Source organism: Urocampus carinirostris, chromosome 1, assembly GCF_059441175.1.
Source record: "Urocampus carinirostris isolate Australia breed hairy pipefish chromosome 1, RoL_Ucar_1.0, whole genome shotgun sequence".
NCBI classification, from domain to species: domain Eukaryota; kingdom Metazoa; phylum Chordata; class Actinopteri; order Syngnathiformes; family Syngnathidae; genus Urocampus; species Urocampus carinirostris.
This window is the reverse complement of record NC_142349.1, coordinates 52941928-52954617: the sequence shown is the minus strand read 5'-3', so window position 1 is coordinate 52954617 and position 12690 is coordinate 52941928. Positions and strand designations below refer to the sequence as shown.

The following is a 12690-nucleotide window of genomic DNA, read 5'->3' as shown; positions in this document are numbered from 1 at the left end:
CATTATGTAGTTGAATTTGGATATATATTTTTTAATCTTGTATGGTTGACCCCGGGATACGATATTATCCGTTCTATGGTGGGGATTGCAAAGTGAAATAGAGCAGGGGGATAGACCCTATGATAATTAGCTTATTTAATGTGTGAATTAATAACATAAATAGATAACCATGTGAAGAAGAAAAATAAATTTACTTTGGAATTAATTTAACTCAGTCTTTGTAGTCATGGACATCACCGTTGTGAAACATTGTACGATAAAAGAATAGATATGATACTCCAGTGTAAACATGTATTAAAAAAGACTTTAAAGATGAAAAAAAGACTGTCAGGATAAAAAGGCGAAAACATTTACAACGTAGTGCTTAGAGACTGGCTCAAGTTATAAAAATAGTGCAATATTTATGAATGAAAAAGAATAGTGCATCGTTTCAATAGTGCAATGAAAAGAAGTGCAATAACATTGGTGTGATGTAACTTTAACTGGTCCAGTAGAGTTAGCGGGTGGATGCAGGGGGGGGAAGGAGACTACGAATTTATATGAAACTTGGTTTAAGTTCTACCACTTCTGATGGTTTTTATTTCCTTTGTTGCTCTTTCTTAATAATTGTCCTGATCGGTGATTTGTTCTATTGTTTAGTAAGGTTAATAGTATATGCCTTCTTCACATTTCTTGATAATTATAAGCTTTGCTTCTATCCTTATCATGTTTTTGCTTCTCCCTTGGGACCCTTGAAGAATATACGCAGTACAAAAAAAATATTGTATTACACTAATTGTTATATCTACAATATTCTGAAGATAATAAAGGGAGATAAATTCATTGTGGGAGGGAGTTCAGCCAAAAGCATATCAGCTTGTCTGTGGGGAAAATGCTTAAAGAAGGTCCGAAAAAATATCTTTATGACTTGAAAATGTCTTAAGGCCGGGAAGTTGTATCTCAGTGTCTACTGTAATCATTATTTATAATTCTGCTTAATGACCGCTTTTATTTCAGACATTTTTGCATGTTCTATGGGTTAGTGTCTGGTGATTGACTTGGCTAGTCATTCATCGATGTTTTGTTGACAAAAGGCCAGCCGGCGTGCTGTCATGCTGACACAAAATGGCGGTCACGCCGATAAGGGTGGACCCCGATAACCCTTGGGGAAGAGTCAAAGTTCACCCGTGATGATTGCCCGTTGTCATTGGCTGACATCTCGTGCAATCCTCTGTGAAAACAGACACAAATTCATCATAAAACGGGGTCATAAATCTCAGGCCGATGACATAGTTTGTCATTTCAAGACATGTCAGCTGATGATGCGTTCGAATGTCGTGTGAGACGGGAGAGTATGTGGGAAGGGCCCAATTGGTGCGCTCACGGGTGCGGCCGGAATGGGAACAATGCGGAGGAACGTGGAGTATGCTTAGCCCTGGAGGCAGAGCAGTGATTTCAGAATGTCCTTGAAGGCAGCACCTGATTCGGCATGCTAGTCGGCAATCTGTTTGTTGTTAGGAAAACAATGATGTAATGTCTGAGTGTGTCTGAATGCAGCACTTGATTTTATTAACCGGTAACTTGAACCAATAGTAACATCAGCTGTGATTTCAAAATGGTACTGAAGGCATCACCTGATTTATTTTGCGAGTCAGCAATCTTTTTGTGGTGACTGTCCCTGAATGTAACACATAGTTTCATTAACAAAGATTGATTAATAAACTGTTAAACCTGACAAATAAGAATGATTTTTCTTATACTGTAAAAGCTTTGATGGCGGACTGTCCTTCAAACCACCACCTGATTAGTGATTTTTACTGTCAGGCGCAAAGTTGTTTGATGTCTGAGTGTTCCTGAATTCAACACATGATTTTATTACCAGAGATAGGTTGATAGACCCATAACCCAAACAAATAAAGACATTAGCTGTGATTTCAGACTGACCCAGAAGACATCACATGATTTATTTTGCTAATCATCAATCTGTTTGTTGTTGGCAGCAAAACTATTATAATGTCAGTGTGTCACTAAATTTAACCCTTGAATTTAACACCTGATCTATTTTTATTAACCGATAACTTCAACAAATAAGAACATTAACTGATTACAGAATGTCCTTCAAAGCATCGCTTGATATTTTTTGCTCGTAAGCTATCTGTTGTTTAGTGTAAATATTCTCTGATGTCTGGGTGTCCCTTAATGCAGCACATTATTTAATTAACCAATAGTCTGAGTGCATAAAAAAAATTAAGCTGTGATCTTAGAATGTCCCTTAAAGCATCAAATTATTTATTTTGGTAGCCGGCAGTTTGTTTGTTGTTGGGAGCAAAAATGCTGTGATGTCAGAGTTTCCCAAAATGCAACACACAATTTCATTAACATAGATTATAATACACGGATATGATACATTTGAGAAATGAAGATGTTTTTATACTTAAATCTATAGAAAGCTTTTTCTGTCCCTGTAGGCATCGGGTGATTAGTCAGTTCCTGTTCTTAGGAGCAAAAAATACGTCATGTCAGACTGTCCCTTAATGTTGCACATTATCTAAATAACAGAGATTGATTAATAGGCTGTAAACCTTAACGATTAAGGGCACGAGCTGTGATTTCAGACTGTCCCTGAAGGCATAATTATTTATTATAAACTCAACAACTTTTGGGGGGTTGTCTTTTATTTTTATTCATGGGTGTCTCTGAAAGCAGGGCATGATTTCATTACTGACAAACTTGACAAATAAGGATTTTCTCATGATGTAATTTAAATAATACTGTAATTTAAAATTGTCCTTGACTGCATCGCATTGGTTATTTTGCTAGTTCGCTAAATTGATCTGATGTCTAAGTGTCCCTAAATGCAACACGTGATTTCATTAACAGAGAATGATTGACCGACCAATAACCTGAACAAACAAATACAAAACTGTGATTACTCACAGTCCATGAAGGCATCGCCCCATTGATCACATAGATTAAGGGGCTAATAAACTTGACAAATAAGGATGTTTCTCCTGCTATATTGTCAAGAAAGATGTGCTTTCAGACTTTCTCTGAAGGCATCGCTTGATCTATTTTGGTTGTCTGCAATCTGTTTGATGTCAGGAGCAAAATGCTCTGATGTCTGGGTGTCCCTGAATGCAACATTTGATTTTATTAACTTGTAACCTGAACAAATAAGGACATAAGTTGTGATTTTAGCATCTCTTTTTTTATTTCAATTAAGCAATCTCTTTGTTATTAGGAACAAACATGCTGTGATATCCAAGTGACACTGAATGCAACATATTATTTTATCTACGGATATTGATTGATGAACTGATAATATGAACCGATGAGGACATGCGTCAAAATTTCAGATTGTCCCTGGCCTGAAGCATCCCCTGATTTAGTTTGCTACTCGGCTATCTGATGTTAGGAGTAAAGATGGTGTGATGCCTGAGTGACCTTGAATGCAGCACACTATTTTCTTAACACAGATTGATTGACCAATAACATCAACAAATAAGGACATAAGATATGGTTTCCCACGGTCCCTGAAAGCATTACCTGATTTGTTTTGCAAGTTAGCAATCTATTTGTTATTAGGGGTAACAGGCTGTGATTTTTAGACTGTACCGGAAGGCATCACCTGGTTTTGTTAATGGAGCAGTATTGGACAGATATGATGAATAAATAAGGACTTTTGTTATTTCAGAAATTCATTAAAGTCATCACTGACTTTATTTTGCGACGCAGCTATCTGTGGTCAGGATTAGATATTCTGTGATGTCTGAAGAACCTGGAATGAAACACATAACTCATATTGATTGATAGACTTTAACCTGAAGAAATAAGGACTTACACTGGGATTTTATACTTGCTGGAATTATTTTGCTTGTCCGCAATCTATCTGCTGTTTGGAGCAAAATGCTCTGATGTTTGAGTGTTCCTGAACGCAACACATGTTTTTATTATTTGAGATTGATTGTTTAATCGCGACATTTATTTATTTTTTGCTAGCCTGCAGTCTATTGTTAGGAGCAAAAATGGTGTGACGTCTCAGTGTTCATGAATGCAACACAAGTCTTTTTGACTTTGGATATTCAAATATAGTCAAAGTGTGCACTGGGAAATCACTTTTTATCATCGCATTCACTGCCTTTGTTATTTTTTTCTTCCGCTCGAACTCGTATGTTACAGTCACTGCATGTATTTGATAGGGATGTCTTTTAAAAAAAACATTTTGGTCTAAGTATTTGAAAAAAAAAGACCTATGATAAAAAATAAACTAGTGACTTTGAAAAAACTACAATGAATAAAAAGATATACATCAAACTCTTGTCCCCTTGTGTCCTTTTGTGGGCCCTACTTCCATAAAATCTAATTTTCAAAAAACATGGTGAACATTTTACGTCAATATTATTTTAAAAAATGTCAATCTTTCTGTAATTAGTACATTTATAGGATGTATTTATTGGCGGTCATTAGCTGCACCGCTTATCCTCAGTAGGGTCGCGAGGGTGCTGGAGCCCATCCCAGCAATCATCGGGCAGTGGGCTGGGGATACCCTGAACTGGTTGCCAGCCAATCGCAGGGCACACATGGACAGACAACTTGCTCGCTCATTCACATCTAGGGACAATTCGGACCAATCTACCAATCCACCTGAAAAGCATGTCTTTGGAATGTGGGAGGAAACCGGAGTGCCCGGAGGAAACCAACGCAAGCATGGGGAGAACAAACAAACTCCGCACAGGAAGCCCGGTAGCTGGATTTGAACCCACACAGGAGGTTCCCCAGACCTTAGAACTGTGCCGCACACGCGCTAACCACGTGCTGCCCTGGGGCATAATATATTCGTTTGAATTAGGTGTCATAACCAAAATCTTAAATGGTCTATTTATAAACAAATATAAAATGAAACATAACATCATAAATGCATGTAAAAAAAAATCATTTTTTTAATGCTTTGCCAATGTATCTGATCGAGACTCTGTACCAACAGATACAAAAAAATCTAATCAATGTTTCTTTTCCATACCTGTCAACCTGTACTGTTTTTCCGTACAAAGTACGTTTTTTTATGCATTTTACAACGAGCACGACGTACAAGGAAATCTGTACGAAAAAACACAAATTTGTCAATCGCATGCGTCTGCCGCCTGGGGATTTCCCATCATGCATCATTCCGAAAAAAAAATATGGTGTACGATTATTTTGTATTTTGTACGGGAAAATACAACAGTACGGGCATGGAGCCGTGGAGCTTGACAGGTATGCTTTTCATACTGGCCCCGCATCTCTGCCTTATTTTCTAACTCAATGCGGGCTGCCACTCAAAATGTTTGCACACCCCTGTTGTAGAAATATAATTTTAACTCAGTCTTTATTTCATTAATATATTTCCCACCAGTAATATAAAAATAACAATGAAACAATTTGCCAAATCCGTGCACCACATGTTTATAAGCTCATGATGGAATTTACTAATATAATTGTCAGTGAGAGGACAGCATCATTGCATACAATGCGCCACAATCACGTGACAACAACACAATGTCAACACAAAGACGAGGGAACGTCTGTCTCTAAAAATAGAAGCCAGCTCTTCTCCCCATCCCGGTTTCCGATTTCTTCACCTTCCAGGAAACCATCATCATCATCATCCTCACATGCTTTCAATGGAAATGTTTGTCCGGGTTTAAATGTGCCCGGGTCCAGATAAACATCAAGCAAGGTTTTGAAATAGCAGAAAGAATGTTGTGATAGAGTCTGACCGGCATATTTGTTTACATTTGAGATGACGTGATGAAAGTACAGTAGAGCCCCGTGAGACTACATAAATGCGTTCTGAGGTGGGAGTTGTAAACGGAAATGGTTGAATAGCAGGAAATAGAAACTTATGCTAATTACCTAATGGGTTACAAACTAAAATAGGGACCACCAATGTGTAATACTGTACATGTGTGTTTGATTAAATGGCATTGGTACTCTGGATAAAAAAAATAAGGACTACTAATGTTTAGTACTGTATATGTGTTTTTGATTAAATAACATTATAAATGTATACGTAAAATGACATTTGATTTCACTTGTGACATGAGTTGAGCTGGTCCATCGGAGAAGCAGGTGGATGGAGGGGGGTGGGGTGTATTTAAATGAAATGATTTAAAACGTTGACTTGTGAGGATATTCACACCCATTGGAAACTTGGTTTCTGTTGTTGCCCACTTATCCTTAACAATATTCCCGTTACTGCCATATTTCTTATGGATGAGTAACGATGCATGTGCCTTTTTCATATTTCTTGATAATCGCAGGCTTTGTTCACATGGTTATCATGTTTTTTTCTTTTACCTTTAGCATCACTGCACGCCTTTGAGCCATAATGAAAAAATCCAGGGAAAAAAATACAGTATTGTATCACACTGACGGATACATTTTGCTCATTTATTATTTTTGTTATTAATAAAACAAAAAATGTGTATGTGTATATATATATATATATATATGTATATATATATATATATATATATATATATATGTATATGTATAAAATGTTTAGATAATCAGAAGGTAATGACTTTTTGTTCCACTGTGAGATAATTGTTCCTGATTTTAAGTACTGTTTTTTCAATTTTTCTGTAATAACAAGACAAAAATAGTTAAAACAAGGAGTCAAATCTAGATAAATATTGCTTATTCTTTGTATTTTAATTATTTATTTTGCAAAGAGAAGATAAAGAATATAGTAAAACTTGAAAAAGTGGCTAATAAAAATAATTAAATTCCATATTGCAGCATAATTATTGACGTGAAAGAATATTCTGTACTGTAACTCGCAAATTCTTTACAAAGCACACAAGATTCTAAACTGAATGAGTTTCATCCGACCATTGTGGGAGGTAGTTTAGCTAATAACCTATCAGCATTTTCAGGATGATGTGACGCTAACCAATCCAGACCAGCATTTTATGTGATATTGACCAATAGTAGACAGGCATCTTAAAGATGCTGTACAAACAGTTCAAGGTTGGAAATTACTTGGAGATGCAAAATATGTTATTGCTTATGTGAATGTTCTGCATTTATATTGGGCTTTTCAAGTCAATGATGACATCCTAAAGCGCTTTACAATGTGCTTCACACTTCTCCTTTTTACACACTAACTAACCAATAGCAGCCTGAGCCATGCAAGGCAACTACCTGCTCATCGGTGGCACTAAGGATTCAGTGTCCTACCAAGGATATATAACTGGCCTCTTATGTAGTACATTTGGGAAAATGCCGTAAAGAGGGGCATAAAACACATCCTATTCCACACCATAAGGTAAAAACGTCTAAAGACGGGCTCATTATATCCTGAAGGTCTACTTTCGTGGTTGATTTTCTTTTTCATTCATGCTGGAATGATGAATATTGAAGACACTTGTTTTTAGTCGTACCCAACCGGTTGATTGTCTGTAAGGATGTTCTAACATGGTGCTCTCATATCTTTCACAGGTCCATTATCCGGACGTAGAGAGAGTGGAGTGGCTCAATAAGGTACTTGCTCATTGATTAAATTATTCAACATATTTACAGTTCATGAACACGGTACGAAAAATAAAAGGAAGGAAAGCAAATAAATCATCAATGCATATTCGATTAATCCAATTCAATTTGATTTGGAGGAATGAAAATAACAGTATGACAAAAATAACAAAGCTTAAAGTTTACCCATTCACATTGCTATTAAAAAAAGCTCAGTCACTATCTCAATAAATCTTCAATGTACACTCAATCTTTTGCATCATCACGGGATTAAATACAGTCACTCACATATGCTGGAACTCTCACTCACCCACCCTTACATGGATACTCACTCCTTTCACTCACATATGCATGGAAAATCACTCTCTCATAAACATGCATATGGACTGAATGCTTACATACTGTCACAAACAACCTTCCATTATTCACTCATTCACTTACATGTGTTTTCCTTATGCGTTTTGAAAAGGGCCTTGCTGACAATAATTATTTTTTTTGAGAAAAAGGCTAAAAACTTAAGATTGTAAACAGTAGTTGTACTTTGTCTTATTTAAAAAAAATCACCAATTTGTTAATCAGTAATGATACCACATATTGAGTTTGTCAAAACAATCTTTAATTGGAGAATCATTAAATTAAACATTTTTCCTTCCCACTGTTTATAGATTTCTCATGCAATAATGGCCTTACCACCATCTGATGAATTTGTAAGAAATAGTCGCAAAAATAATACTGGATTTTAAAATGAGATCCTATGCAATAATGGTCTTAGTACGACATTTATCGCAAACTAAGTATGTATGTAGTTTAGGCCATTATCGCATGCCAACAGTTAAATTATGGGATTTAGAATATTAATAATTTCAATATTAAAAAGTTAAAAGTAAATAACGGAGACGGTCTTTCTACCTCCCATGAAGAAAAACAAACAAACCGTATAGCCATTTTCCAATGGGGTTCACGAAATGCAGGGACACTCACTCACTCACTCACTCACTCACTCAAATATATTCATATGTTTTCACTGCTTTTATACGTACTGTCACAAAAAACTTAATTCGGTCACTCACTTACTCACATACAATGGCTTGGGAAACTATTTGTAGTCGCTTGGGGTATGCCTCCATCAGTTTTGCACATCGAGAAACTGATATTTCTGCCCATTCCATTGTAGCTTTTGCTTTATGTTTTGGATCATTGTCTTGTTGGAGGACAAATCTCCGTCCCAGTCTCAGGTCTTTTGCGGACTCATCAGGTTTTCTTCCAGAATGGTCCTGTATTTGGCTCCATCAATTTTAACCATCTTCCCTGTCCCTGCTGACGAAAAGCAGGTCCAAACCATGATGCTGCCACCACCATGTTTGACTGTGGGGATGGTGTGTTGAGGGGGATGAGCTGCGCTGCTTTTACGCCAAACAACGTCTTGCATTGTTGCCAAAAAGTTACATTTTGGCCTCATCTGACCAGAGCACCTTCTTCCACATGTTTGGTGTGTCTCCCAGGTGGCTTGTGAAACTTTTTATGGATATCTTTAAGAAATGGCTTACTTCTTGCCACCCTTCCATAAGGCCAGATTTGTGCATTATGCGACTAATTGTTGTCCTATGGACAGATTCTCCCACCTCAGCTGTCGACCTCTGCAGTTTATCCGGAGTGATCATGGTTCTCTTGGCTGAATCTCTGATCAGTTTTCCCCTCGTATGAGCTGAAAATTTAGGGGGACGGCCCGATCTTGGTAGATTTGCAGTGGTGTGATACTCCTTCCATTTTAATATTATTGCTTGCACAGTGCTTCTTGGGATGTTTAAAGCTTAGGAAATCTTTTTGTATCCAAATCCAGCTTTAAATTTCTCCACCACAGTATCTTGGACCTGCCTGGTGTGTTCCACATTCTTCATGATGCTCTCTGCACTTTAAACAGACATCTGAGACTATCACAGTGCAGATGCATTTATACAGAGACTTAATTATACTCAGGTAGATTCCATTTATCATCCTTTGTCATTTAGATCAACATTGAATCATTCAGAGATCTTCACTGAACTTCTGGACAGAGTTTTCTGCACTTAAAGTAAAGGGGCTGAATAATTTTGCACAACCACTTTTTTTGTTTTTTAATTGTTAAAAAAGTTTAAAAAATCCAATAGCGTGTGTTCCACTTCATGATTTTGTCCCACTGATTGTTGATTCTTCACAGGAAATTACAGTTTTATATCTTGATGTTTGAAGTCTGAAATGTGGCAAAAGGTCACGAAGTTCAAGGGGGCCCAAATAGTTTCGCAAGACACTATATGCATGGATACACACTCACTCACTCACTCACTCACTCACTCACTTGGACAGTACGCCAAACTGCTCATGCTAACAGATGCTAAACCCCACCAGACAGTGAAGCAGATGTGGCCGTTCATCTGCCAGTTCGTGGACAAGCTTTTCCGAGAGAGCATCGAGCCGGCTGTCAAGGGGGCCAACCCCCACCTGGCCTCCTTCTGCTTCTCCAAGATCGACATGGGCAACAAGGTAAGGAGCCGAGGGGGGGGATAGGGGTCAATGGCGGCCCCGTTTCCAAGGCGATGCCTCTCATCCCAACGCTCGTCCCTCCTCAGCCCCTGAGGGTGAACGGCGTCAAAGTCTACACGGAGAACGTGGACAAGCGACAGGTGGTCATGGACATGCAGATCAGGTAACCTGATTTCCTATCATACTAAATAAGAAACCTTTTTCGATATAAGGTCACACGAGGAAAAAATGATTTTTTTTTAAGGGACATTTTGAATGAGCAATTTAATACAGGAACAACACATCAATTGAGTATTTTTTGATACATTTTTAAAAAAATATATATTTTCAATTCTTCTTCCACTTCTATTAATTCATATAGTATCTTTGTTTTTATTCTTACTTTTCTTTTTCCCCTTTTTTTACTATTTTCTTCTGCTTTTTTGTTTCCTTTTCTTTCTTTTTTTCCATTCTTTTATTTTTTCTTACTTTATCCTGTTGCTTTTACTTATTTTCCTTTTCTTTATTTCCCTTGCTTTTCTTCTATTTTGTCTTATTTTTCTGCTTCTTTTGACCCTTTTTGCTTAGCTTTCTTACTTTTTTTCTCTTCATTTAGCTTCTTCTTTTTTCTTTTGTTATTTGCTGTTCTTTTTTCTTTTCTTCTATTGTTTTTTCTCATTTTTTTCTGGTTATTTATTCTTTTTGTCATTTTCTTTATTCTTTTCTATTTTCTTTCTTTTCTTCCAATCCTTCTTTGCCTTTTGATTTTTCTGTTTTTCTTTTATTTCTTTCCCCCTTTTTCATTTCTATTTGTTTTTCTTTTTCTTTTTCCTCATTTTTCTTCTGCTTAATTTTTCCTTTTCTTTTCCTTTTTTCTTCCACTCATTCTACTTGTTTCCTTCTTTTTTTCCATTGACCCTTATTTTTTCTCCTTTCTTTTTTCTTCCTTCTCTATTTCATCTTTTTACTTCAGTTTCTTCTTTTTCATTCTTTTTTCTTTGTTCTTTTTCCTTTTCCTACTTCTTGTTTTTCCTCTCCAGTTTTTATTATTTCTATTATTTTTTTCTTAATGATCTTTATTTGATCCCTGCATAATTTCTTTGTTTTTTGCAATACAGACAATTTTGTGTAACTAGCTTTGCGATGTTGCGGCTTGCAGGCCACATATTACATTAAGAATGGATTTTTTATTCTTTGTTTGTTTTACTGATCAATAAATGTGTTTATTCATTCATTATTATTATTTGTTTTATCCATTAATCTATATTTTTTGTAAATGATGTCGGCTACTCTAAAACGGACGCGGTTCGGATAACCATTGTCCAAAGTTATAAACTTTACATCTCCTTAGCTAACAGTCCGACGTCATTGTATCGTAAAATCGAAACCAATATTTGGTTATTTTGTTTTTCAGTTTTGCTGGCAACACGGAAATCGACGTGGACATCAAGAAGTACTACTGCAGGGCGGGCATCAAGAGCATCCAGGTAGGAGGGCATTCCTCGTGTCGTCACGGCAACCTCACTCTATCGTTCGTTATGGGGCGGCAGTCGAGGAACGTTGACGCGGTCGGCGGCGTCCAATCGTAGTCGGCCGAGGGCGGCGTGTTAACGATAACGAAACTCGCTATCCACGAACGAGATGTTATCAGCACTCCGGGGAAACGTTTGCTTTTGCTTGGAGTGGGCCCAGGTCCAGGGGCCCATGACCCTTGATTACATCATCAATAAGGCTGCTAAACCACTAGGTATGACTCAGCCTGTTTTTAGCTAGGATGTAAAATAATACCTATTTTCGGATTAGAAATCGCACCAGCCGAAAAACATATATAAGTTGCGTTTTTGGGGGGAATTTATTTGATAAAACACCAAAAACATACATTTTATCTTGAAAGGGAAATACAAATAAAAGAAAACAACAGGCTGAATAAGTACAGCATACAGTGAGGCTAGTATTTATTAAAAAACTAATTGTGCAAGGCAGCACGGCGGAGCAGTGGTTAGCGCGTGTGCGACACAGTTTGAGGTCATGAGATCAAGCCTCCTGTGGGGAGTTTGCATTTTCTCCCCGGGTTTCCTCCGGGCACTCCGGTTTCCTCCCTCATTCCAAAAACATGCATGTCAGGTTAATTGGCCGGTTCAAATTGTCCCTAGGTGTTAATGAACGAGTTAATGGTTGTCTGTCTCTGTGTGCCCTGCGACTGGCTGGCAACCAGTTCAGGGTGTCCCCTGCCCACTGCCCGAAGATAGCTGGGATGGGCTCCAGCACCCCCGCGTCCCTACTGAGGATAAGCGGTGCAGATAATGGATGGATAATGGATAATTGTGCAAGTTCTTCTACTTGAAAATATTAGAGAAATGATCTGCATTTATATAGCACTTTTCAAGTCAATGAAGACTTCCCAAAGCGCTTTACAATGTGCTTCACATTTACCCATTCACACACACTAGGCCTTTAATTGTCAACATACATGTAGGTATCCTCAACCATGAGAGACTGAATGTGGAAAACCCCCCGAGAAAATCACATTGTTTGATTTGTGTAGCATTTATTTGCAAAATAATGGTAAAAACGAAGTATTTGGTCAATACCAAAAGTTCGTCTCTATACTTTATGTACCCTTTGTTGGCAATAACGGAGGCCAAACCTTTTCTGTAACGCTTCATAACTTTAGCTTTAGAGCAGTGATATTTTGGGGCT

The 12690-nt window shown here is 37.4% G+C and overlaps 1 protein-coding gene across 2 annotated transcripts in view; it reads left to right on the top strand.

The window, feature by feature from the left end:
* The window catches only part of esyt2a (extended synaptotagmin-like protein 2a), a 45505-nt gene that overhangs the window by 6109 nt on the left and 26706 nt on the right, over positions 1-12690 (top strand). For both annotated transcript variants that reach the window (XM_088345031.1, XM_088345040.1), the window contains 4 exons: positions 7462-7503; positions 9877-10011; positions 10098-10174; positions 11405-11477. In XM_088345031.1, coding sequence (XP_088201157.1) covers positions 7462-7503; positions 9877-10011; positions 10098-10174; positions 11405-11477 — 327 coding nt within the window. The remainder of the gene's footprint in view (positions 1-7461; positions 7504-9876; positions 10012-10097; positions 10175-11404; positions 11478-12690) is intronic.